This window comes from Pygocentrus nattereri, chromosome 14 (genome assembly GCF_015220715.1).
Source record: "Pygocentrus nattereri isolate fPygNat1 chromosome 14, fPygNat1.pri, whole genome shotgun sequence".
In the NCBI taxonomy this organism is placed as follows: domain Eukaryota; kingdom Metazoa; phylum Chordata; class Actinopteri; order Characiformes; family Serrasalmidae; genus Pygocentrus; species Pygocentrus nattereri.
In genome coordinates, this window is record NC_051224.1 from 7482235 (window position 1) to 7509000 (window position 26766).

At 38.7% G+C, this 26766-nt stretch overlaps 1 protein-coding gene across 3 annotated transcripts in view; it reads left to right on the forward strand.

Moving 5' to 3' along the window:
* The window catches only part of tmem104 (transmembrane protein 104), an 86217-nt gene that overhangs the window by 3829 nt on the left and 55622 nt on the right, over positions 1 to 26766 (forward strand). For 2 of the 3 annotated variants that reach the window (XM_017705894.2, XM_017705895.1), the window contains exons 4-8: positions 2002 to 2083; positions 4251 to 4347; positions 4596 to 4676; positions 20396 to 20495; positions 24333 to 24429. In XM_017705894.2, coding sequence (XP_017561383.1) covers positions 2002 to 2083; positions 4251 to 4347; positions 4596 to 4676; positions 20396 to 20495; positions 24333 to 24429 — 457 coding nt within the window. The remainder of the gene's footprint in view (positions 1 to 2001; positions 2084 to 4250; positions 4348 to 4595; positions 4677 to 20395; positions 20496 to 24332; positions 24430 to 26766) is intronic. The other variant, XM_017705896.2, reaches the window with a different exon arrangement.

Consider the following 26766-nt stretch of genomic DNA (forward strand, 5'->3'; position numbering starts at 1 on the left):
GGTCACAAGTTGATTCTTGCTGGTGTATGTTGAGTCTTGAGTCTCTGAGGTGTGAGTGCAAGTGTCTAGTCTTTATTAGAGAGTGAATAAGTAAACCCCAACTATATTACCTAGGCTTAAAAAACATAAGCCTTTATTGAACGAAAAACCTTTAGTCTGAAGGAAATGCAGTGTTTAAAGGAAAGAGGCAAAACTACTTGAAACAGTTTGCTAAGTTTTATAGAAATGTGATCTTTAACTCACCAAAGCTTCAGTTAAATTCAGCTGACAATTTTAGCAGCTGTTGCACAAGTATGCTAACCAAACTACATGGCGGCCAACTGTTACAAATTGTTTTGCTTCCTCTATTTAAACACTACAGTTACTGCATGGTGTGCTTCATTCTGCCCATCATTGGGGCAGTCGTGGGCCGGAGGTCAGGGAACCAGCCTCGTGACCGGAAGGTCGCCGGTTCGATCCCTAGAGCTGACAGCACATGACTGAGGTGTCCTTGAGCAAGACACCTAACCCCCAACTGCTCCCCGGGCGCTGTGGGTTGGGCTGCCCTCCGCTTAGGGCAAGCTCACTGCCCCCTAGTGTGTGTGTGTGTGCTCACTAGAGTGTATGTGGTGTTTCACTTCAGGGATGGGTTAAAAGCGGAGGTGGAATTTCCCCGTTGTGGGACTAATAAGGGTCACTTAATAATAATAATAATCATATTGAAGGTTTTTCTGCAGTGAAAGGCTTGTTATTTAAAGCTTTATCAAACCTGACTGCTGTGAGCTGCGGGAGAAAGTAATGCAGTCATTACTGCAGTGCCAAGCAAAACTGGCAGGCAAGATGTATGCAGAAGATAGGAAATGTTTTATTCAAATATTAATTTCTTAATCTCTGTAATCTATCACCAAAGTGTGGTTTCAGAAGTCTTAAGTCTCGAGTTAGTCGTGGTGAGTCTATGAACATGGAGTCAATGGCTCGAGTGCCTGTTTCTGGCTTGGAGGCCATAAAAGGCTGCATATACTGCAAAACAATGTAATGTTTGTCTAAACTATAACAATTGCCTGTTAGAAAAAGTGGGTAAAGGAGTCTAAACCTATACTCATTCAAAAGTACTCAAATACAAGTAAAAGTAGCCTAGTGAAAAACAACTTGCAATAAAAATAAAAAATCCATTTCCAATAGAACTGTAGTAGAACTTCTTGGTACATCCGTCCTCTGTCAGCATAGGAACAGATTCTTCTCTGTTTGTACATTGGCACAAAAATATAATGTCAACGCTTGAAAATGAGATGTGCAAGCAACAAAAAAAAGCAGTCCAGGTGCTGAACCAACAGAACAGCATGAAATTAAGTCAAAAATAGAATTAGGAAGTAAGAAAGTTGGTACTTAATACAGTGGAATGAAATAAAAAGTAGATTACATTCTTCTCAAATGTACTTGAGGATAAGTAACAATACTCTTTTCATGTAAAAATAATACCAGGAGAAGTACAAATATATGGATGTTTTGTGTAAATGCATGTGATTGATTACATTCGACTAGCCAATATTAATTGCATGGGTATCATAGCTGGAGAAGCAGGGTTAGCCTGTATGGGACACCATGCAGCAGTGTGTGATACTTAACATGAATTGTTAATAGACTAAACAGAATACTGTGGTCCTGTTTGGGTGGGTTGTTGATTAAATACAATATGGGCAAACCTATATTTATAGCATCTCTGTAGTTGGTTTGTTTTTTCAAAAATTACAAATTTTTTAATTTTACAAAAATTAGGCATCAGACGTCCTGAGAAGCCTAAACTTATTTTGCTAACTACAGTACTTGTTCTGATCCTCAACTAAGACAGTAAAGAGGCATCATTTTTTGTTAGGGAAGTGTTTTTAAAGCTGGACTTCTAATGTTTTATCATACTGTGGCACGTTTTTATCACTTTTTACAAATGTAATGACGAAGAATTTGGCAATGCCTACTCAAACATAATCTACTGCCTCACTGTGTGTTTCTTGCTTCTCTTCTTAGTTACATGACCACTACATTTGTGATCGAGGCCATGGCCGCTGCCAATGCCCAGTTACGCTGGAAAAGAAGAGAGCAGGAAGAGGTGAGAGTGGCACCAGATACAACACATGCAGCATTTTCTTTCAGTTACACACTCTGTTCCCAAGCAACTCCCTCAGGGTTTCTACAGGCTTGTCATACTCTTGCATATATTATCGGTAGTGTTGTAGTCAAGACCTCAAGGTCAGAGTCAAGGCAGAAGCCAGGACACGTCTAGTCCAAGTCAAGACCAAGACTTTTAGTAGTTGAGTCCGAGTCAAGACCAAGACCAGGAGTGGATGAGGCTGAGACAAGTCCGAGACAAGTGAGAGACAAGATTAAGACCATTATTAATTAATGATAATTAAAAAATAAAATTTGTTTATATTTATTGTTTATCATTACTTGTGTTATATATAATAATGCGTAATATATTATGTGTTGTAAAATATAGCATTGAATATATAGCCTAACACATTACAATGTTGTCTGTTATGTATTACAGTAACAATGACTGTTGTAGGAAGAAATTACTGACATTGCATGGTCACATAAAATAGGGGAAGTAGCTAAAGACTAACTACAGTTAATGTTTTAGCAACAGATCTGAAAACTTTAGATTTGAAAAATGTACTATTTTCTGATAAGGAACTCCACCTTAAATGCTTCCTGTGTGCCTCAGTGGCATGAGCTACCAGAGTGATGGCACCATTTAAGTTGGAAAAGGAAAATTCTAATAAGAAGCTGGCTTCAGCTTTGTGTGAATTAGGCTATCAAAGTATCCTGCCTTCGGTTTTATGTAGAGTAACGTGTCTGCTCATGCACATTAGCGACGCAGAGCAGAGAGTGTAGTACACAGCACTGGTAAGCACTGTGGCACTGGTACATTCTGTTTATTCTGGGTTTTCAAATTGGTTAGCACAGGCATCAGACTCGGCTGGTCTCAACAAAAATTGCCGAGTACACCTTACCCTGAGACCGGGTCAAATGAGGTTGAGACAGAGACCTCTCATTTAGAACAGAACAGACTTGAGCACTACATCCCTAGCTATCATGTCAGTGAGGGCAAAAATACTGCAGTCAAAATTAAGAGTGATAAATGCACCTTACTAGTCTTGCCCTTTATCTCACTAATTGCATACAATGCAGAAATGTTCCAATCTCTTTAATTTTGGTTTGTCTGGCTGAATGGAGTATATTATGTGTGATATATATATGTGTGTGTATGTGTATATATCTAGATAGATAGATATGTATGTATGTATGTATGTATGTATGTATGTGTATATAATCACATAATATACTCCATATATATAAAAATGTGTGTGTGTGTGTGTGTGTGTGTGTATGTATGTGTATATTGCTATCACAGTTGTACAAAATCTTTTGATCTTAAGAAAGCTGCAGTTTTGCTGTTTGTTTTATCCTATGTCTTTGTGGAAAGGTGTGACTTGTTCTCACAGCAGGTGGTTCTCACCCCCCTCCCCTTTCATTCCTTGTTGCTCAGTAGCAGCTCAGTACAGATTCACAAAGAGACCCAACAGTGCGTGGACCTGTCACAATTATAGGAATTATAGGAAATCAGGAAGCAAGATGTCTAGTCATCTAGTTTGTCCTCTTTAGGCTTGTACTGTAATAGTTGCGCACAATGAACATGAAACCAAAAATGTTGATGGCAGTTATTCATATGACAGTTAATCAGCAGCTTAAATGTCATGATTGTGACAGCCCTAGTTTCAGGCAAAATGTTTTATTTGATCATATTAGAAGTATTTTTGAGGGCCTGCAGAAAGAGGTGAACTGAAGTTTCCCCTGTAGAAGAGCTATCTAAAGATTTTATAACAATTTTATGTGGTGTTAAAACTAAAACTGAAAGGATGAAACTAGAGCTATAAGATATATCATTTATTAATCACTTTCACAATATTAGTCTTTCCAATTGTGATATTGCGAAAGACTGCAGTATACAAATGAGACCTCTAACCCATCGCAAAATTTTTTACTGTGTGCTGTGAGCTTGACCAGTCACAGTTCCTGACAATATTCTTTGGGTAGTTTGAAGAATGCAGAACGATGCAGTATTCCTGATCCACTAAGGCATGTTTAATATATTGCAAGGTATACCTGCATGCTAATATGTCTCAGCTTGTTTGTGCAGCTGTAGGTGCAGCTATGGAAATATAAATATGTTGAAAGACTTGAGTGCAGTATTGTATGTCTTCTTTCTCTAGGTCAGCAATAGTGACTCTAGTTCTGACTATTCAGATGATGATGTCAACATCCGGGGTCGGTCTGAATCAGTTGAGACTCGACCAATTCTTTCTGTTCGTAAGTACTTGCCTATGTAATTTGACAATATGTTGACCTTATTTGTTCTTTTTGGTTTTAAGATTCAATTCAATTCAACTTTGTCATTATACAATACAGGGTAGCACAGTATAACGAAACACTATTGGGCTACTTCTCCAGTGCAGTAATAAAAGATAAATAGCAAACAATGCAAAGACAAAGACAGTAAAAGATAAGACAAAATGTTTTTATCTAAAACAATTGTGCTTTTTTTCCCCTGTTGTAAGAGCGTGTAGGGTCAACAGACCATTTTGACATTGTGGAGAGAGTCGAGATGGGACAGATGGCCTCTATGTTTTTCAATAAAGGTAAGAATTCTCACACATTGTCCAAAGTAGGGGTTATTTTAAACTCTGGATTTGGATTTGTTTGGTCACAAATTTTCCTTGTTGCGATACAAGTGAAAAAAGGCGTAGCGGTCATATTCTCGTCTCATTTCAATGTTTTTTCAGTTTCTGCAGGAAGCTTAGAAAGGATGTGTTTGAGAGAAAAGTGGGGATGACTAGTTTCTGAAGATTGTAGTTATGTAGCCCTCTAGTGGTTCTTGAATAGTAAAGTCTCTTGTTTTGCTTATGCAGTTAAGCTGTTAGTGAAAGCTGCTGAACTGAGTACTTCATTGTTCTTAAGCACATTTAAAGCGCATTAGCTGTTCAGACTAAATGTAGCTTGTGCATTTTCTTATATATTTTTAAAAATAATCTGAAGCTTTTTAATCACCACTGATGAGAGGCCCAGTCAGCATTTACAGAAGTTGTCAAGAAAAATAAGTCTGTTAGACTTCACATAGAAAAATCAGCACTTTTTATTGTCACAGATGGGACAATTACTGGTACATTTTAAGTCTCTTAGGGAAAAATTGTCATACATGTAGGTATACGATCTACTGATGGAATAAATGGATAACCCAAAATGCAAAACCATATAGTTTATCATTTTGTTGTGGTTTGTAAAGTCAAAGGCAGCATCTTATGTAATGCATAACAGAAAAAAGTAATAGTAGATGCGTAAAATTGTCATTGGTAAGTTTTTCAAAGACCCCATCCTGGAGTTCCCCAAAAAGTGCACAGTTTAGTGCATTTTCACACTTGTTTGGAGACTCTAGTCTGAAACCCAGGACTGCTTCTGGGCTTGTGTAAGAAAGAGCTTTGTTTTCATGTACAGTGCTCAAAGTACTCATATGACACTGAAAAGTTTGTGTCTTGTTTGTTTGTTGCTTTCCAAGCTGAAGTTATTTTTCTGATGAAAAATGAATAAATGATAAGAGCCAGCATAAGAACCAGGTTTATTAAAGGAAACTCAAAAATATACCAGTTATTACTTGCAACCTTAGGTAAAGCATGTAGAAGTACTCAGATGTTGGTGCCTCTTTCATTTATGTAATTTTTTTTATTTGTTTTGTTTTTATGATTGTCATTGTTATTTTTTTGGGTTAGAATTGCGCTGAAGTCTTCTAGTTGATGCTCATCTAGGTTTGTTAGATGTTCTCTTTTCAATGGTCAGAGTGTGTCAGGTTCTGAAGACGTCCTGTCTCTTTTCACAACTTCAGTGGGTTTTTTTATGTTTGATTTTGGAATTTACATTTTATCGGTGATCTTTCTCACAGACTTTTTTAACCAATGGGGAATTTTTCAAGGGGTTCAGATATTTGACAGTTATCGGATATGTGACTCGTCCTTGTGCAGGATCCTGCAAACAAGATGCCGTTCTCGCTTTTTAGCCACATAGATATGTTTGCAACATTCTCAGTGCTTTGAAAGTGTTATACCACTTTCCATTTCCTTGCTCACACTCCCTACAGGACAACCATCAGAGTATTCATAAAAACACCACCTAAGCAAATGCTTTCAAACCATTTATCTGTGTTACGTAAAACTATTTTAAAGTCAATTCCTGATTGTAAAACAGCAACTGCCATTAAAATAAATGCCAAAAAAAAGAATGTAGTAAAAAATTTAATTTTCAAAAATAGAATTTAATGTTTTGTGAGTTTGGTTACAGATGTTTCCTCAATATCCCTGTTTGCTCTAATCCACCACCAGCACTCCAGATTTACCATAATAAAACACTGATTAGCCAAACCAGGTCTTAGATTATAACCACAAATAATGCTGAGCTGCCATGAGGAGAGGTTTGGAGTGGCTAAATAAATCTTCTAATAAAAATGAATATTATTTGTGTTTTTCTTTAATATGAATGTTTTCTGAGCAAATAAATGCTTACTCCCCAAATACTGGATTTCAAAAGGGCCCAATTCACAGGAAAACAAAATGTTCTGGATTTTTTAAAATAGGAGTTTAATGTAGTATGTAAGCATTGTTAGTTTTGAAGTTTCAAAACATACCATTTGTTCTCCAGTCCATACTGTTCATATAGTATAGAAAAAGTATATGAATTAATTGTTTTTGTGATGTCTTGGAAACAAACAAATTAATGTGTGTTCATCCGTTTAGCCTCATTAATTTTTGCTGAAGCTATAAAAAGTGTTTCAGCCTGGACTGCTGGACAATACAGGGCATCCCATCAGAACTTTTTAAGGGGCTCTGTATTAAATAGAGCCTGTTTAATTCCAAAGGACATAGAGAGGCTGGAAAATGATCATGTAAAAATGAATTACAACATATATTTTATTACAATAAGTTGAAAAAAGGTAGAAAAAAATAAATGCAGGATGTGGGTCCTTTTAAATATTATTTTCGTACGTGACTAAAACTTTTGCATGGTGTCATATATCCATTCTCTGACTCTAGGTTACATGTAAAAAATATTGAACCTATCTGGGTTTAAAAGTGCAAATTTAGTACCAGTTTAGTTTAATACCGAACTCTTGGGAACTCTCTTAGTGTATTCCCTGCTCTAACACATCCATTTGAACCCTGGGAAGGGCTTGTTAAAGATCTCATTATAATAATGATCACATTATGCTTACTGAAGCAAAATTCAGGACTTGATAACTGAAGCAGGAGTGGTCATCTTTTCTCCTAAACTCTTTTGCTTCTTCTCAGAGAGGCCCAAGAAATCAAAGGCAGTGTTAGAAATAATAAATAAGTTAATAAGAGAGTCATTCTCACTACATGTTTTATGAATGCTGTGATAATTATCCCTGAGAGAGTGCCTAGTAATATGATGCTTTCACCCCCTGGGCAATCATAGGTTGAAATCTCATATAGAGTGCATTCTTCTGGAACTATAATAGGTATTGTAGCAGGGGTAGAATTATGCAGATTACTTGAATGATTGCCAGTCTCTAGATTTGCTTCCTCACTCCTGAATAAGAGGTTTTGTCTTGGCACCTAATTTATTTTTTATTCATTCATCCATTTGTTTTATGTCAAAGTTTCCAACTCTTTTTTTTTTTTTTTTTTTTTTTTTTTTCTTTCTCTCAATGCTGGCGCGCAGCTAGAAATTAATTCAGTTTTGTACAACCCCAATTCCAATGAAGTTGTGATGTTGTGTAAAACATAAATAAAAACAGAATATGATGATTTGCAAATTCTTTCCAACCTATATTCAGTTGAATACACTACAAAGACAAGATATTTAATGTTTAAATGGATAAACTTTTATTGTTTTTTGCAAATATTCACTCATTTTGAATTTGATGCCTGCAACACGTTCCAAAGAAGTTGGGACAGGGGCATGTTTACCACTGTGTTACATCACCTTTCCTTTTAACAACATTCAATAAGTGTTTGGGAACTGAGGACACTAATTGTTGAAGCTTTGTAGGTGGAATTCTTTCCCATTCTTGCTTGATGTACAACTTCAGTTGCTGAACAGTCCGGGGTCTCCGTTATCGTATTTTGCGCTTCATAATGCGCCACAAAGAGAGACAGGTCAGTCTAGTACCCGCACTCTTTTACTATGAAGCCACGCTGTTGTACCACGTGCACAATGTGGCTTGTATTGTCTTGCTGAAATAAGCAGGACGTCCGTGAAAAAGACGTTGCTTGGATGGCAGCTTATGTTGCTCAAAAACCTGCATGTACTTTTCAGCATTAATGGTGCCTTCACAGATGTGCAAGTTACCCGTGCCATGGGCACTAACACACCCCCATAACATCAGAGATGCTGGCTTTTGAACTTTGCGCTGATAACAATCCAGACAGTCCTTTTCCCATTTGGCCCGGAGGACACGACATCCATGATTTCCAAAAACCATTTGAAATGTGGACTCGTCAGACCACAGGACACTTTTCCAATTGGGGTCAGTCCATCTCAGATGAGCTCGGGCCCAGAGAAGCCGGTGGCGTTTCTGGGTGGTGTTGATATGTGGCTTTCGCTTTGCATTGCAGAGTTTTAACTTGCACTTGTAGATGGAGCGACGAACTGAGTTCACTGACAGTGGTTTTCTGAAGTGTTCCTGAGCCCATGTGGTAATATCCGTTACAGAATGATGTTGGTTTTTAATGCAATGCCGCCTGAGGGATCGAAGGTCACGGGCATTCAATGTTGGTTGTCTGCCTTGCCGCTTACTTGCAGAGATTTCTCCAGATTCTCTGAATCTTTCAATGATATTATGGACCGTCAATGATGATGATAATCCCCAAATTCCTTGCAATTGCACGTTGAGAAACGTTGTTCTTAAACTGTTGGACTATTTGCTCACCCAGTTGTTCACAAAGTGGTGAATCTCGCTCCATCCTTGCTTGTGAACGACTGAGCCTTTCTGGGATGCTCCCTTTATACCCAATCATGACACTTACCTGTTTCCAATGAACCTGTTCACCTGTGGAACGTTCCAAACAGGTGTTTTTTGAGCATTCCTCAACTTTCCCAGTCTTTTGTTGCCCCTGTCCCAACTTCTTTGGAACGTGTTGCAGGCATCAAATTCAAAATGAGTGAATATTTGCAAAAAAACAATAAAATTTATCCGTTTAAATATTAAATATCTTGTCTTTGTAGTGTATTCAATTGAATATAGGTTGAAAAGGATTTGCAAATCATTGTATTCTGTTTTTATTTATGTTTTACACAACGTACCAACTTCACTGGAATTGGGGTTGTACAAAACTGAATTAATTTCTAGCTGCAGCGCCAGCATTGAGAAAAAAAAAAGAGTTGGAAACTTTGACATAAAACAAATGGATGAATGAATAAAAAATAAATTAGGTGCCAAGACAAAACATCTTATTCAGGAGTGAGGAAGCAAATCTAGAGACTTTAAATAAAATAAATGTAACTAAATTTCCATTAATCTAGAAATCCATTTCAAGACTCTAGGCTACAGCATCCCCTTCTGTTTTTAGCTAAACCTTTCATTCAAGCTGCTTCACCACAAGTTTGCACCAATTAAAAGAAGTGCAAGTTAAAGTTTCTTGACTCATACTCTGTATCTAGGTCTTGACTTGAGCTATCCACTAGTGCACTATGATGCTACTTTCTACTAAGCTTTTTTTATTCATGCCATTGAACTGCTGTTTTGAATTTGCTCTATAATAACTGAAGCTTCATTAGGGATGAGATGGAAAAGGGGTCAGAATGCCAAAAAAAGTCAAACTCTTTTTTCCCCCCAAATACTTTTTCAAGTGCTGTCCAAAATAATATTGACAAACAGAATGAAAATTCTCCCTTTTAAAGCTGTAATTTCTAGCTTTTTCAGCCCTTTGTTTATAACTGATAATCATAAGACTTATTAGTATAATTGTATGCATAAGCAACGTAGGTGCAAGTTATTCTGTTTGGAGGGAGGTGCTTCGAATGCAAGAATTCCCAAAGAATCAAAATGTATAAGATCGTATCTCTTGTTTCTTCTGTTCCTTTAAACTGAAGTAGTTATTGAAGGTCATGTAAGGGTAACTTTTTTTTCTTCTAGTTTTCAGTGGCATTAAGCAGGGTTATTGGCTGTTAATGGTATGTAATTAGGAATGGTGAAATTGCCTTTGGTGGTAATTACCTACTCAGACACCATCTCTGCTGAGTTTAATCTTCTGTCTACAAACTACAGCAACGAGGGACAGACACATGTAGAGACCAAAAGACCAGATAATGAAAACCTTACTGAGGTAAATTGAAAGGAGAATGGTGTTCACCTTGAACTGCAGATGGAGGCAATTTTCTCATCTGGTGAATCCTTTTTTTTTTTTTTTTTTTTTTTTTTTCCCCCCCACTTTCTTTTGCAACAGTATCAGAATGGTGGGCCTGTTTTGCTTCGTTGTGCTGGCCATGCTAAGCGATGGCTGACTCAACAGTCTCTTACACAGCATACAGCGATGTAATACTTCAACAGGATTGCTTTTGGCATCTTCGCAAAATATATAGGGAAAAACAAGCAGGCCTTCCTTCCCCGCTCTTGCTGCCCATCGCTTTTTCTGCTGGGTCTGAGTGTGAACCTCATCCACTAGGTGCTGCACTTGTTACACACTCGCATGCTCTCGTGCACACACATACACACACCCTCGCGCTTTCAGCAGAGGAGCTAAGCTTTCTCTCAGTGCGGCAGTCTCTCGCTAGGGTACCTCTCTGGATTATTCTATTAAAGCCTGAAGTGTTAAAATAGCCCCCTGCGCTCTAACCTTTCCCCTCGCAGGATGGAGCAGGCAGGCCGTTTCGTCCTCTCGTCCAGGTGCTTGAGCAGGAAGGTATTGATTGGACAAGGAGATAAAACCTCTCCTGCTGCAACATGGGAGCCGAACCCAACTCTTCTAATCATAAATGAATTAGATGGGCATGCAGCCTGCTGAAAAGCAGATGATCAGAGAAGAAGGCAGGAAGGAGTGTATATTGTCTTGTTTGTGCTTCACAGTAGCCATAGGTTATAAACTAGGGCTGTATGATATGGGTAGGAGTAGTGAGACAGGGAGGTGAAGCATATTATTCCCCCCACCCACTGGTGCGCAGTGACACCGTCAAAACTGTGATGCTTTAAGGCGAACAAAACTTTTTGGAGAAGGAAAAAAGGGAAAGCAATTTTGCCTTTTAGATGATATGATGAGTCACGCTTAAAATGACCACAGACCTGAACCAAGAAAGGTTGAAAAGGTCCATTTTGAGTTCAGGTTGACTTTAAAGATTGTTTTACATGGTTCTGACCAAAATGACTAGACTTTTTATTTTTGTTGGATTTCCTTGATTTCATCAAAACACGCATTCACCTATAAGCATGATAGAACAACACACAATTGACAAACTGTATATTATGTACTCTTGGTATAAGTTGGTAATCCACCAGATCGCCACAGAACCATTTGGTAGCAATTCACTGATTTGGTTTTACGTGTATGTTTGTATAGTACTGTAGCATTTCATACTACGCTCATACAGCCACCAAGTAAAGGGAATTAGTGCCTGATTTTAATGTCAAAAGCTTCAAGCTAACAATAGTTTCTAATGTTAAATGGTGCTGTTAATCAGTAGAGAGGAGCTTGTTAGTATTAGCTTAGCTAGCGGGCTATCAGCTCAGAACAGGTTACATTCTGACAAAACAAAAATTTTACTGACACAGGTTTAGATGATAATGACTGAAACTTGAGGAAACAGCAGCCGTTATTGGACAGACAGACAAAGTCAAAATTAACCCTGCTCTGTGGTGTTGGGACTAGTAGCCTACTAGGTAAGCTAATGTTAGCCAGTTACTATCTCCTTGCTAGGTAGCTTAGCTACTGAGATCCCAACACTCCAGTACAGGTTTAGTTTGATTAAATGGTGCTCTGCCATCACAAGTGTAGATAAAAACTTTGCAGAGAGCAAAGTTGACTGTTGTTGGAGTGCCAAAGAGATAATTGAACTTTTCTGCAGTGTTTTAAGGTGGGGCCTGTTAGGCTAAGCTAGTGCAAGCATGCAATGCCTCCCACCACGGTAGGCCTGGTTCCAGCGATCCGATGATTTAAAACACTTCATCTAAAAGATAAAGACTTGTATCTGAGAGCACAAATTCAAATGTCTGTTTTTGAGGTGACAAAGATGAAAACAGAATTCTTCTGTGGTGTTTTGAGCTGTACCCTACAGGGCTACACTAAAGATATCGTAGGCTTAATTTCAGTAACTAATGCTGAAATAACACCTGTTTAGAGGATAAAGAATCCGAGAGCATGCTAAGTGGCTGGTGTTGGATGATGGTCAGATGTTTTTAGTATGTATGTGTGGGTATTAGTCTGTTAGCCACTCTTTGTGTAATTTTCATCAGTGTTTCCTGGTTCTGATTTAGCAGCATAACAAATGGAAAAGCAAACCAGCGCCGAGTGGCACAGTGCAGTCCTGGGAACCATTTGGCTCTACAGTGGAAGAGGCTCTTTACTGACGGTCTTTGATGGACTTCCAGTGTTGTCGTTGGCTTGTTAAGCAGTTTTTTTCCTATGCCTGATTCTAGTGCCACTGTTCACTCTCTCTTGAAAACTTGTGCAGCTATTATCAGAATTCTTGTATCAGATGTAGTCCAGAGAACATTTTGATAAGTTCTTCTCAAGGTTTCTTTTTCATGCTTTGTGTTTCATGACATTGTTGCCCTCAGCTTGATCATTATGGCTCTGGACTAGTGGTGTTAATGGTGTTGAACCAATTACCTGTTAACCATCAAATACACAATAAGCAAATATTCCTGTTTGAATAACCATGCATGAGGGTACAGTTGGTTCTGCTATATAAGTCTACAAACAAGTGATGTGTGGTGCTAGAGAGTGTTGTTCAGGACCACTTTTTGAGAGGATGATGGCGAAACGTCTATGATGCATCATCCACAAGTAACAAGATAGACAGCTGTTTTGTCCATCTTATCAGAAAGAGTGTGTCATGCACTGAAGTGTCATGCACATATAATTGTGCAAAATTATAGAGAGAGAAGACATGGTGGGCAGCAACGGCTTTAAAAAGCTAGTGAGATACATTTAGACAGCTAAATTTGTTTTATCTTGGTCTGGTAAAATGTGGTGTGTGCATATATAACTTAAGATCTTTAAAATATAGAACTTTTAGTAGTCAGTCCTTATATATTCCAGTCACTTTATCAACTTTGTTGCATGTTGTAATTGTCAGACCCTCTATTGAACTGGTTAACATCATATACGTGCTTAAGCACATGGCAGCACTTATCAGTATATGGATCCATATCTTAATTTTTTTTTTATTTGTTAATATGGTTTTATGTACCAAAAACAATCATAAGTTATATTTACATGACCATTTTTCCAACCTCTCGTATCCCTTAGAATTAAAGAAGCAATTGGTACTGTACCTTTATGACTGATATGGGTAAATGAGCTTTACTCTGTCTGACTGTCTTGTATTGTGCTAGTCAAGAAAGAGTCCGGACATTCCTTATAACTTCAGTGTGAATGGGTGGAGCTAACATGTTGAATGAATAGATATGTAAATGGGTTGGATTTTTTTTTTTTACATCACTGAAACAGTGAATTCAAAATGGACTGTTTTTCAGTTACATTCCTTATAGGGACTGTAAAACGGGAGAGTTAAAAGGATTTTTTTTTAAAGTGTTTTCATACTACATCAAACTATTTTTTAGAATATATTGCTGTAATATTTTTATATATAATATAGTGCTACATTATAATACAGTTGTACATCTCTTTAAGGATATGGTGTCTTATTTGTACTTCAGACTAGGAACAGGCTTTGTTAGAAGAACAACAGCTTGATATGTCTGCAAACTAGGGACTGTGAGCAAAATAAAATGGGTAATTTCACAACACTGGTTCAGCGCAGATGCAGAAACCCTTTATTTCACAAAGATGCTGCACATTGTGAAGTGCTTTTATTCTAGACAGAAGAAGCTATGTGTTGCACAGACCCTTATTTCACCTTATTTTAGAAGGTGGCTAACTTCTCAGTGATTGTGTTGTGGAAATTAATGGGCCATTTTTTATTTTTAAGGTTTTTTAAGCAACGGCTAAGATTGCTTGGGCAAGCGGCAGTTCTGGCTGTAAGGGTGCGGGCGCAGAAAGCCAATCAGATAGACGCTTGATCCTTGACGGCCTCTGGCTGTAGGAGTTAATGATGTTATGTTAGGACCGCCGCAGGCCCCAGGCTCAGGATTGTCGCTTACACGCACTGAGCTGAGGAAAGCAGATCTCCCACGCAAATATGCTCATTTTGCTTTTTCATTTCTACTTTTTCTTTGACATTTAAACAGGTTATTGCTACTTTTGTCTAATAGGACATTGCCACAGGCTGGGCCTGTAAATATACTTACCTCGTGTTTAGAGTCTGGGATTTGGCAAGAAAAACAAATCAGAATTGCAGTCAAGCGTCGCACTGAACCTCTAAGAGTGGTGGGATAACACTTGTTTCCAAAAAAACCGCAGCAGGCTATGTGACAACATTGATTTTAATGTTGTGCTGAATGTCTTTTTAAATGTATTTGTGAGTGTTTGTTTTGACGTGTGTGCTGCTGGGTTCAGCCTCTCAGATGGCAAACTTTGCTAGCTAACATCTCTGAAGAACACACCAGTCTCACATTGCCAGCCTTTTTGCTCTTGAGTGGTTAATTGTCGTTTCAAACTATCCTTTATGGTCTTGACAAACACTTGCAAGACAGTGGAACATTTAGCAAATCTGCCATGGGAGAGTGAGAGAAAGTTTCAGGTCAGCAAAATAAATTCTTTGTAGCTGTCTGGTGATGAGTGGTAGGTTATCCAGTAATAAGATTTAAACTGTTTAGTTTCTCAATAACGTCAACTTAGTACAAACAGGAAACATTTGCCAGCTCGGTAGATCATACCGAGATCAAGAGTGACTACCATCACTCTTACCACATCCATGTCAGAGCATATCACAGTATTCAAGCTAGCAGACATCAGGATTTCTCTATAGTAGTTTGAGGGGTGAACTGCAATATGTCTGACACTCACTGTGTAAAAGCATGAACTGCAGTGTGATTCTCTAACACTAGGCAAACGACACCCCCTTTTAGGTATGTTTAAACTGAAATTGGTGCTTTTTTTTTTTTGTCGTTTGAGCTGCAATGACATCAATTCAGGCGCGTTGTGAGAGTGTTCAAGTTAGTCAGCTGCTAAAAACAGCTAGCCTGGGAAGCTAGCGTTCCCCCACTCTCCACTACCTCACAGCTTCCTCAGTTTACTTTCATTTTAGGGCTGTAACTTGCGTGAACCCACTTCTTTCTTTCACTTTTCTTGCTCGAGAAGGCACAAACACCAAAATATAGCTGAGCACTGAAGTTGTGAGGAACAGATGTGCTTTAACGCTGCCAAAGCTTATTAGGATGTTGGGTGAGAAGTAAGTTATGGCTCTTGTCTCATCACTCACACTTGGTCACAGAAGAACAGATCGCTGATCATCCCACTCAAACGGTGGAGGAATATATAACTATAATATGTAACTTTTCAGACGTTGCCAAAGTATATTTGGCTACTCATTTTGCTCCTTGACCCCTCCCTCTTTAATATGCATGGATATGCACCCTCTTGTGGTGGCAGCAGAGTAGTGGCTCTGGTGGCCCTGAATGCAGTTACTAGTCTAAGACAAGTGGGTCAGACAGCAGTGCTGCTGGAGTTTTTAAACACTGTGCCTGCTCACTGTTCGCTATATTAGACACTCTTACCTTATCAGTCCACCTTGTGAAGTCAGAGACGACAGCTCATCTTCTGCTGCATAGTTTGTGTTGGTCATAGTCCTTCATCAGTGGTCATAGGATGCTGCCCACAGGACACTGTTGGCTGGATATTTTTGGTTGGTGTACTGTTCTTAGTCCAGCAATGAAACTGAGGTGTTAAACTCCAGCAGCACTGCTGTGTCTGATCCACTCAAACCAACACAACACCACCACCACCATGTAAGTGTTACCGCAGTGCTAAGAATGATCCACCACCCAAAAAATACCTGCTTTGTGAGGGTCCGTGGGGTCCCGACCAACGATGAACAGGGTAAAATGGTACTTTGTTTTTAATGTAAGTCAGTGGAACCAGAGTTTTGGAACTACTGTTTCTTTTCGTATGTTCATCATAAAATTTACACACAATGTAAAGGACATCCAGTATTTTCAAATTATGTCAAAAACTGAAAAACATAAAAAAAAAATGGAGATACAAGGTTTTATTCTGACAATAGTGAGGTGTGTGTGTGTGTGTGTGTGTGTGTGTGTGTGTGTGTGTATGTATGTATTGTTTCTCTACAATGCGCCATTTACACATCAGCAGTTAAATTGTGCAAACATTTTGAAAAAACTGTGGAATTCCCCTTTAACTTTTATTGAGACCCCTCTCTATAAAGGACGTTCAGATCTTGTCAAGCTGTAGCTGACAGAGACACAAAGATAGTGAGAGAACAAGAAGGCTTGGATGAGGGCCATGGATGTATGCCCAGAGGAACTGACAGGAATTTTGATGGGCGCTGGTTTATCTTGACTGCAGTGTGAACATAACCTTCTCGCCGTCAACGATTTGCCCGCTGATTAGAATACGACTTTGGCTAAAGTCACAGAGAAGATATGAGTGTGGGAGGCGTGAGCTTCATCACGCTGTGTGAGCTGTTGTTTAAGTGTCCTTTATCATAATATAGAATAGCAATATGAATGAAATGCGAAAGGCTTGTGCAGACTAATGATGCTAAACAGACTCTTGGTCTAACGGTTGTTCAGAAACTTCGAACTCTAGAGTGCTAATTGTGGATTTTAAGATCTTTGCCTTGCCTCTCTGTTGTTTACATGGAAGCCTTGAATGACTGTGCACTTCTGTACAGAAAGCAGTGACGAGAAATAAAGACAGGAGTAGTAGTTGCTGGGAAAAATCAATGAGGCTCTTAGACATGGCTATGTAATTTTCTCTAAAATAACAATCCAGCTCAGTTACAGGAGCTTCTGTGCCTTGTAGACACTTAACATTTAAGCCCTGGTGCAGTTTTGTGAGATTTTAAGTCCTCACCTATTGACCCTATTGACTCCTCTTTAAGTGCCTCTTCTTTGAATTTAATGCCAGATGGGACTCCATAAGAATTGTAAAACTCACTTAAAGGTTTAAGGCGATTCACTTAAAAACAGCAGTATTTCAGCAGCAGTTCTTGCTCTCCTCCACATTTTCATAAACAGGAAAAGGTAAGTGTTTAGCATTGTAAGGTAGAATTCAGCTCAGCAGTTTTATTACATTTATTGGCCTGCGTTTATAGAGGAACCATAAGATTCGATTCACAATTCACATTCGCGATTCTGACAAGCACTCATGTTACAGCTTTGGGATGCTTCATGCCATGAGTTTGGGGATAGGAGTGAATTTTTACTTATTTTGTGAACAGAAGACTCAAAAAGACCACAGTACCAATTAAACCTGAGGAAAAATATCACACACCATTTGCTACCATTTGCCAAAGTTGGCTAACTAGCAAGACTGTCTGGCTGTCAAGTCTTTCTTTGTTAACTTGCTAATCTGAGTGTCATATGTAGTTCAAATAATGACATTTAATTAATATGGAGAAAGCCCTAGGTTGAACTCAGTATATGCATTTAAACAAGTAATAGGTCTTTTAGTTTGTGAATGGACTCCTGTACTAAACCTGTCTCTGACCTGTCTTATGGGAGATGCACATTAGCTGTTATCCTTACAGTACAAATAATCCAAAATATTTTTTCACATCCTGCAGTACAGAAACAGTGCTGCTCATTTACATAGATTATGATTTGATGAAGCTTTACATTTTTAACTACAGCTATAGGCTTTTTCTTTCTACTCTTTCAGATCATTATTCTGTAATTATTGCACCATATTCAAAGCACAGGGTTCAGCGAAACGGTGAAAAATGCTGCGTTAATCTGGCTAACAGCTACACAAAACTATGCTTTTGGAATGAAGTACTGTATTGCAACCAGATGATTGGAAATATATTTGTGAATTGAACAATGCATTACAAATCATGTTATTAATATGTGTTGCTTACATATACATATAACTAGCCTGTTTAACAAGTGGTTATATGAACAGTAGCCCTAAAAACGGCTGTCACGATTACTTGATTATTGAAGTATTTAAAGTTCCATTTTTAGTGAATCAGCTTAATCTGTTCCCACATTTATGTGCATCTCTGAATGAAACGAAATGCACATTGGCAGGGTCCTGCTAATATGTGTAAATATTTACTGTGAAATGTGTATACAATTACTAAAAACAAATTTACATAAGTTTTATTTTTTTCAGAAATGTGTGGTACTACTGTTGACATCTTTTCCATCATTCCATATTTTTGTCATCATAAATGTAAAAGTCTGACATCTTGTCCATCACTCAAGTCTTTTAAGCAAAAATTGTGATGCATTTCAGAACTGCTGATTTTTTTTATTTATTTTTTTTCTCTGCCCTAGTTTTCACAGTACAAACAGATACGTAATCACTAAAGATGATAATATTGTGTACAATTTGGCATTTCACAGTTCATTTTCCACATTTTGCTCATTTCGCTTGAACGGTTGACGGGAAGCGTGCGGCAGCTGTTGCCCTTTTTCCTTCTGGCAAAAGATACATCAATCAAGGCCCTAAAAAGAGTATAGCCATAGCTTTTTCATTTAGCTTTAATAGACTGTGATCTCTAATTTGCCTGGCAGTAATAAATGGGCTGATGGGGCCAGCAGGGCTGTTTGAGATTCTTGCTAGAGCTGGACTGCGTGATGGATGTGTGACGCAGCGTGCCGCTCTGTTTCTCCTCTCAAAAGCTCCCTCTCTCATCTCGGATTGGTGCGCCTGCCGCAATAGATGGAGACGGTTAGGAGCGGTGAGGCGCGAGGAGGAGAAGAGCAAACGAGTTTATCATGAAGCGATTACTTTCTTAATTAGCATGATTAATATTCCCAGTGGTGAGGGAGGGGGTACAGCATGGATTGAATGAGTATCCATGCAGCATGGGTAGAGTGTGTATCCATGCAGCATGGGTAGAGTGTGTATCCATGCAGCATGGGTAGAGTGTGTATCCATGCAGCATGGGTAGAGTGTGTATCCATGCAGCATCTGTAATTTGTCTTTATTAGTGTCAATAAAGCACCAGTATTTAGTGGCTTGTTTCAAATTGTAACAAACATGCATGTCACATGCTTTCTGGCTTGTCTTTATATCCTAATATCAGCTACTAAACTGACAGTCGCCAGCTACTCACTTATGTTACAGCTACACTCGCTGAAAGATTTAAATACAAAATCCAATCGTATGAAGTAAATTGACAGAAAAAATGGACTCTGATTTAATTAACAGAAGTCGACAAACCTACTGAGAATTCGAGGAAACTCCATCCTGTACTAAAAATTGTAGACTTTTTAGAACCATGTGAGTTTCTGCTGTTAGGGTTTAAGAAGTGTGGCAGTTTTCACATTATGGCTGATAACTGAATCAGATCAATCAGTAACTACCAATGTTACAAGGATATTGGTAGGGAGTTTGTTCCCCTTTTGCAGCAGTAGCAATCTAGTCTCTGCTTTTCTGCAGAGGCTTCGCACTTTACACTTTGAACATTGCTCTGAGAATTTGATTGCGTTCAGGCACAAGCATTAGTTAGGTCAAGTACTCTGCGTACTCTGGGTATCCAAGTACTCTGGGTAACAAATGCCACTCCAGCTCATCACAAAGGTATTGGATAGCGCTCCATCCATCACTCCAGAGAACACATTTCCACTGATTTTTGTTCTCTTCTAGTTGGCACTTGGTATTGGACGTGGTGTTCTTAGGGTCATGTCTGACTGCTGCAGAGCGTCCCATTCTGTTGGCAGCGCTTTTTTTCTGGAGCTTTTCTAAGATGTGGGTGCAACTTAAAGCAGTTGAATTCACTAATTAGAAAAGGTTTCTGGATTCTTTTGGACTTGCATCCTATTTCGTCTATGCTGGTATATCATCATGGGTGTTGCATATAACAGTGTTTTTTAGTTTTAGTTGTATTGACGGATACAATATGCAGCTACCTGCAAACTGTGTAATTCTCTTGGTGTTTAAGAGAAGAAAACAGGATACACAATTCAATAACACAAGCTATGTCAGATATATAAGATATTCTTGGATACTCCATGATACCATTGTGTATTTAGAAAATATTGTGACTGCACTGTCAAGCTGTAATATAACTCCATTGTCCTCATTGTCTTGTTTCCCTACAGTTGGGGTCAATATGTTCTACATCTGCCTCATCGTGTACCTGTATGGAGATTTGGCTATTTATGCTGCAGCTGTGCCAATGTCCTTGATGGAAGTGGCCTGGTAAGTCCAACCCTTTTTTAAAAATGTAAATGTTTGGGCACCTCCTGGTCAAACTGCATGTTTTGCTGATTTTCTAAGTGCATATTCTCATAGCATAGTCTCTATTGAAGATCCACTTCAACAGATTTTAATGCACAGTTACTGTTTATTTGTTCAATTTACCATATTTAAAACATATTTTCTTTTTTTCCTCAGTAGGTGAAAAACAAATTGAACAAAATTGTGCATGAAAAGTCGCAAAGCATTGTGATATTTAATTTGTTCACTGTACAGAATGTGTTAACCTATTCTCACTTATAGGTTAATAAAATAAGTAATATTAATATTCATACTTTTGGTATGACTGTAGATAGTGTGTGTTTTTATGTTTTTCTGAGCATCTAAGGTTCTGTTGGCAGAAATAGGGCTTATTTGCTTAGGTATTTCAGAAGCCACTAGTTTTTTTTTTTTTTTTTTTTTTTTTTTTTTTTTCTTGCTCTCCTCCTTTCCTCTGTGTGTTTGAATTGGCCTTTAGCCTCTTTGATTCCCCCCTGTAGCTTTGGCATTTGGCCCTTGTTGTTTGGCTCCAAGACATCTCTTTATTACACTGAAGCCTTTAGCCAAGCAGTGTGCCATTAGAAATCCCATATGGGGGCAGGCAGTGTCAGCCAGCCTCATACTCCGCCTAGGGTGGCACTTCTGAAGCCTCTGCCTTATTACAATGTGACCACCACCATCAGAGGACAGTACTTGGAAAGGCAAAATAAGAGTAGTGAACGGCAGAATATGGTAGTGTAAATTATTAAGAACAACAGGGCATCCTAGATTATTGGAAGGTCATTTTGATCAAAAAAAACCCAAACAAACTTGATGTTAGGAAAAAGAAGTTACCATCTCTTCCCCAACGAGCTTTCTTTGTAGCAGTACATAGAAGAACCACTTTTGGTTCCCTGAACAGCCTTTTCATGGATGTTCGTTAAAGGACCTGTCAGTGTGAATAACCTCCTCATAATGTAAAGTTTTTAAACCAGTTGAAGTTTTTTCTGTACCACTTTAGCACGGTCTAAGCCAAGGTCTGCAACAAACTAGATTTTTAGCTAAAAATAAAATATTCCCTCTTTGCAATTAAATAAAGCTTTGCTGATCAATGTAACGCACGGTTCTGAAATAGTTGGAGTTAATGCACATCTGCTTCACCGTCCTTAATGCAGAAGATTGGTGCACAGACTGCTAATCCCAACAACACACACAACAGTCTCACCTAGTTAGTAGCCAAAAAAAAAAACGAGAAGGAGGAAGATTTAAGACCGACATTGATAATTTAGAGACAGACTTACTTGCATTCATAAGAACTCAGCTTGTTTCCTGATACGGTTAATCTGCAATGAGCAACTGTCAAACACTAAAGTCACAAAGCTGCTTTCTTGTTCGAATGTTCCCGTTCCACCTTAAATGATGCCACAGGTGCATTCTGGCAACTCCGGCACCATTTAAGGTGGAACGGGAACATTTCGAGCAAGAAGCTGGCGAATGAGAAGCTGACTTCAGCCTGGTAAAAATTTGAATGTTGAAAGACATTTCACAGGAAATATTCTAATTTTGGGGAAAGGTCTGCATTTTTGTTTATAGTGTTTAGCCTACACTAGTACATTAGCACACACTGAGACATATTTACAGCCAAGATGGTAAATGGGCATAAATGTTGTGGCTCCCAAGTTGGATTGATTTGTGCTGAAAGGACAGAATGGCTCTTCTTAACATTTGGTTTGCCGACCCCTGGTCTAAGCTAGGATCCATTTAGGAACCTATTTGTGAGAGTGTAGGCTTATTTCTGCGACCTCTAGTTTGAAGGGAAAATAGCTTGTTTACTGTGGTTGAAGGTGGAACTCTTAGAACCAAATTACCCTGTGCCAACAGCCTCTTTACTCTATTTGCCTGTCTGCGCCAGAGAAAAGTGGCAGAGATTGAACTCTTGCTCCATTGTTTTTGTGAAACCTGGCTTCAGCGAATTGCTGATCGCTTCCTGTTTTGTTTTGTTTTTTTTTTGTTAGAAGCATTTGAGCAAAGCTTAGTTCCCACAAAATAAATGAGGGAATAATTTTCTTTATTCAGCCATACTTGCTTAGTTTGCAGAAGTTTTTTTCATAGCAGCTGTTACAGTGGTTGGACAAGCTTTACAGATCATCAACAGTTCCACTCAACCTAATGAGAAATGGTAACACAAGGTCAGGCTTTTAAGCTAGATTGTTTGTTGAAGTAGCATAAGCATGGTGGCAGATTTGTCATTGTCCTATCCTAACTAGTTTTGATTAGTTACAAGAAGTCATCGAGCTCAGTCTCATAACATTTTAATTCCTTTGACATGTCACAGACAAATCTTTTGATTGATTCTGATTTGGACTTTAGCATTGATGATCAGGAATCAAGTGCTTAAAAATAATGAGTAAACACAAACAGGCTGTGTATGTGCTTCGTTTACTCTGAGGGAATAGGGGAACTGGAGCTGTGTCCCAATAAGCAAGACTGGGTCCATTCCAGTTTGACGTCTGTATCTCAAAATGAAAGAAATCCGGAATCAGTAAATATTAAAACAGATAAATATTATTTTTTTTTAATTTTTTAATATTTTATTTAACTTTTTTTTTTTTTGCTGAGTACAAGTATGAGTATGCTTTTAAGTACTTACTGATATCCAATACCATTATGAATTACCTACTTAGACATAAGTATTTCTTAGTATAAATGAATGGAATGTACATTAACAGTTTAATCGTTAAAAGCTAGCTGATTTGGGCTCCCGAGTGGTGCAGCCGTCCAAGTGTTGGCCCTATCATCATGAGATCACGAGTTCGATCCCCGGTGATGCTACAGCCGTCTGTAGCCGGGAGTCCAAGAGAGCATAATTGTCCTCATTCTCTCTGGGTGGGTAGGATGGCCCACCTCCCCCCCACAACTCAATATGATGCTAGTCAGCACAGGTGTCTGTTAGCTGACATAACAGTTCTGGCGGTTGGCGCTTTCCTCCGAGTGCGTTCAGCTGTCCAATGACTTTGCGTTAGTGGTAGTTCGAAAAGAAGCGGTGGCACTTCACAGGTCTCAGAGTAAGCCTGTGTTAGCCTTCGCCCTCCTAGCATTGGTAGTATTGTGTGATTGCGGGAGAAAAATCAGGGGAAAATCCAGAAAAAAAGCTAGCTGATTTTAAATGAAGTGCATTAGCTAACTGTCACATCTAGTACCTTTGACCAAGTAGTGCTGCAGTGGAGAAGAGTGAGGTTTGTCAGAAAAAAGCTTCTGTAAGTAAAGTAACATTATGATTTATAGTTTTGCTCATCGTTTCTTTCACAGCAGTGACAGCAGGGATCACATCTGAGGCTAACGCATCTGCAAATCTCATGTGTAGAGTTTGTCTTTTCAGAGTCTTTTGATTGGGTGGTTGAGCAATTTCCTTCCGGGAATAAAGTTCTATCTATTTATCTTGAGCTGTAGTTCAATGCTTTCTAAAGACTTCTAAATACTTTCTCCAGACATACATGTGCAATTTTAGAAATCTTTTTCTTTGGTGGCTCATACTGTACATTTGAACAGACCTCCAGCTTATTTTCAACCTGATTAATTATGCTCTCTTTGTAAGGAAATAAGCCGTCATTATGATGTAATTTATCACGGAAATGATGAATGTAGTCATTGCCCAGCCCTAATTACATCTGGCTAACTTTTTCTGATGACCTGCTTAGTAACCTTTTGATGTTTTGTTATCTGTTTGTTTTGATGACATTTAATATGTTGAGTTACATAATAATAATAATAATAATAATAAATAATAATAATGTGTTAATATGTGTCTCTGTGCTCTTACAGTGGAAATCACTCGTGCAGTGCAGGGGGTGTAAAGTATAATGACACCGATCCATGCTGGGGGCCTGTCAGCCGCAAAGACGCCTACAGGGTGTTTCTGGTGAGTGTAGAAGTAAAGCACACAAACATATTTCTCACTTTCTTGGTCTCTCTTCTCTTTCTTTCCCACCTCTGTCTATCTCTATATCTGTTTGTCCATCATTGTTTTTTCCTTCTTTCTGTCTCATTCTCTCTTCCATCTTACTCCCCTCTAAAAGTCAAGAGTACAGGTGCACAGCAGTGAGAGAGATGGACAAGAGAGGGACGTTAGTGCATAATCTCTCAAGTCTTCTCTCTCCCTCCTCACTGTAGAGGTAGTGCCACACATGCCCTTGAAGTGTGTATAGAGGTGCAGTAGCTGAGGCTGGTGTGATTTCCTGCTCTGCTTTAACTCTGCTAGGCGACAGTGATGGATGTGCTGATCTCCTCACGCCGTTTACCTGCCCCAACCCATCCCTCCAACACACACACACACACAGTCCGGCGTGCCTGGAAATGGAAGAAGGCAGGCACGCAATTTCCACATAAAATGCATTGTTTTAGCTTTTTTATCTCTTCATTCCGATAAGCCTCTTAGCACATGTTAACGAAAAAAGAAATTATGCTGTTAGGCACATGCTATGTTTGTTTTTTGCATTCAGCTCAACTGTGTTTTCACAGACAAAGGCAAAACTGAGGTCACACTGTAAGCTAAGCTTTCCACTCTGCATTTTCCACAGTATCTGAAAAATGGCCTTCCTGTTTTATTTTACCCTTTGTCTTCTCCTCTTAAACACGTGCTTGAATAAGTAATTGTGTTCTGATGAAAGATTAATAAGGTCTACTTATTAACACAGAGTTATTCAGTCTGTCTGTGCCTCCTTCTTTAGATTGTTCTCAGACTTGGCGGGGTTCAAATGCATTGGCCTTTCCTCTGGGGCTTAGCTTCTTTCATGAGCGCTCATAATGATAGACAGCTCTGTTAAACCCTCTGCTCTAAACTGAGCTGTCTGGTCCAGTCATGGGGGGGGTCAGTGACCCAGTACAGAATGTCATGTGTGGGTCTTGTCCATCATTAATGTCCCACTCCTCTGGCCCAGAGGAATAATGATACTGCATTTTATACACACATTTCTTTTTTTCTTTTTTTTGTATTTACAATACTCTGATAAAGTCTTAAGTAGCTAAGGGCAATGTTTATCTTGGCAATAAATGTTTTTGCCTGCATGTCTGTGAGAACACCATATATCTTTTTAAAAAAGTAGTTGATATTTTGTCACGGGGGATCCTGAGGGAGAAGCGGCTTAGAAAATGGATGGATGGATGGATAGTTGATATTTTGTGAGCTAGTTAGAAGAACAAAATTTGGTTCCAAGTGTCTCCTGGATGCACACATCCATCACACAGATTTGTTAAATGTTTTAACTAGCACACTTGCATTTAACCAAATGAGACAGTGATTGACCAAACCAGGAGTTGAGGGGGAATCCACAAATAATACTGGGCTTCTTTGAGGAGGGGTATGGGAATGGTTAAACTAACACATTGACGCATATAAAACCATTGCTTACTGTAATGATGTTATTTGTCTTTTGTCTAATATTAGTGTTTTTCTGTGGAAATAAACAGTTCACTGTCCAATAAATTTTAAAAAATAATTTCTTAGTTGCTTAAAACATCAGGACAAAACTGTACATTATATTTCTGGATTTTTAAATAGTCCTCCCCCCCCCCTTAGTTGTGGCCAGTTACCATCCACTAGTTAGGTCTCTCAGTGCTGCTAAGATGGGAAGGTAAAGACCAGCTTGTGTTTCCTTTGAGACAAGTAAAGTGTGCCAATGCATATTTTGAAATGCCACTATCACAACATTATTGAACAGCTTGACAGAAAATGCTTATGTCACTAACAGATGCCTATGTTGGCTAGCATGGTGTTGTTTCACTGTTCACAAGTAAAGAGCATGTCTGAACATGTAATCGTAATGTTTAATCATATTGTTTACCCTAACCGTCTACATAGCATCGAACAAATGCAAAGTATCATTTGCGTTGTCATTAGATTATGCTTCTTGGAGTTCCTTCATACTTAATGCTGGAGTTTTTCACACAGTGTCATGCATCTTTACGTATTAGCGTCACAGGCACAGACTCGAGGGAATCCGGCGTGATGTTTAGATGCAAAGTTATGTATTTTGGCTGAATTTTCTTTGAATACTCTTGCAAGGTGCTTGCATCATCAGATTCATCCACAACCGGGAAGGGGTCTGAAGCACAACCAGTTTGAGTGGTACTTAAGCAACGTTTATTCAGAGTATAACACATTGGACCATTTCATCCGTTAATGAATGTGTTCTCACTGTCATGGATATAAGCAAAGTGTTGGCTTTGTTTAATTAGAACGATCAGCTTGTTCATTTAA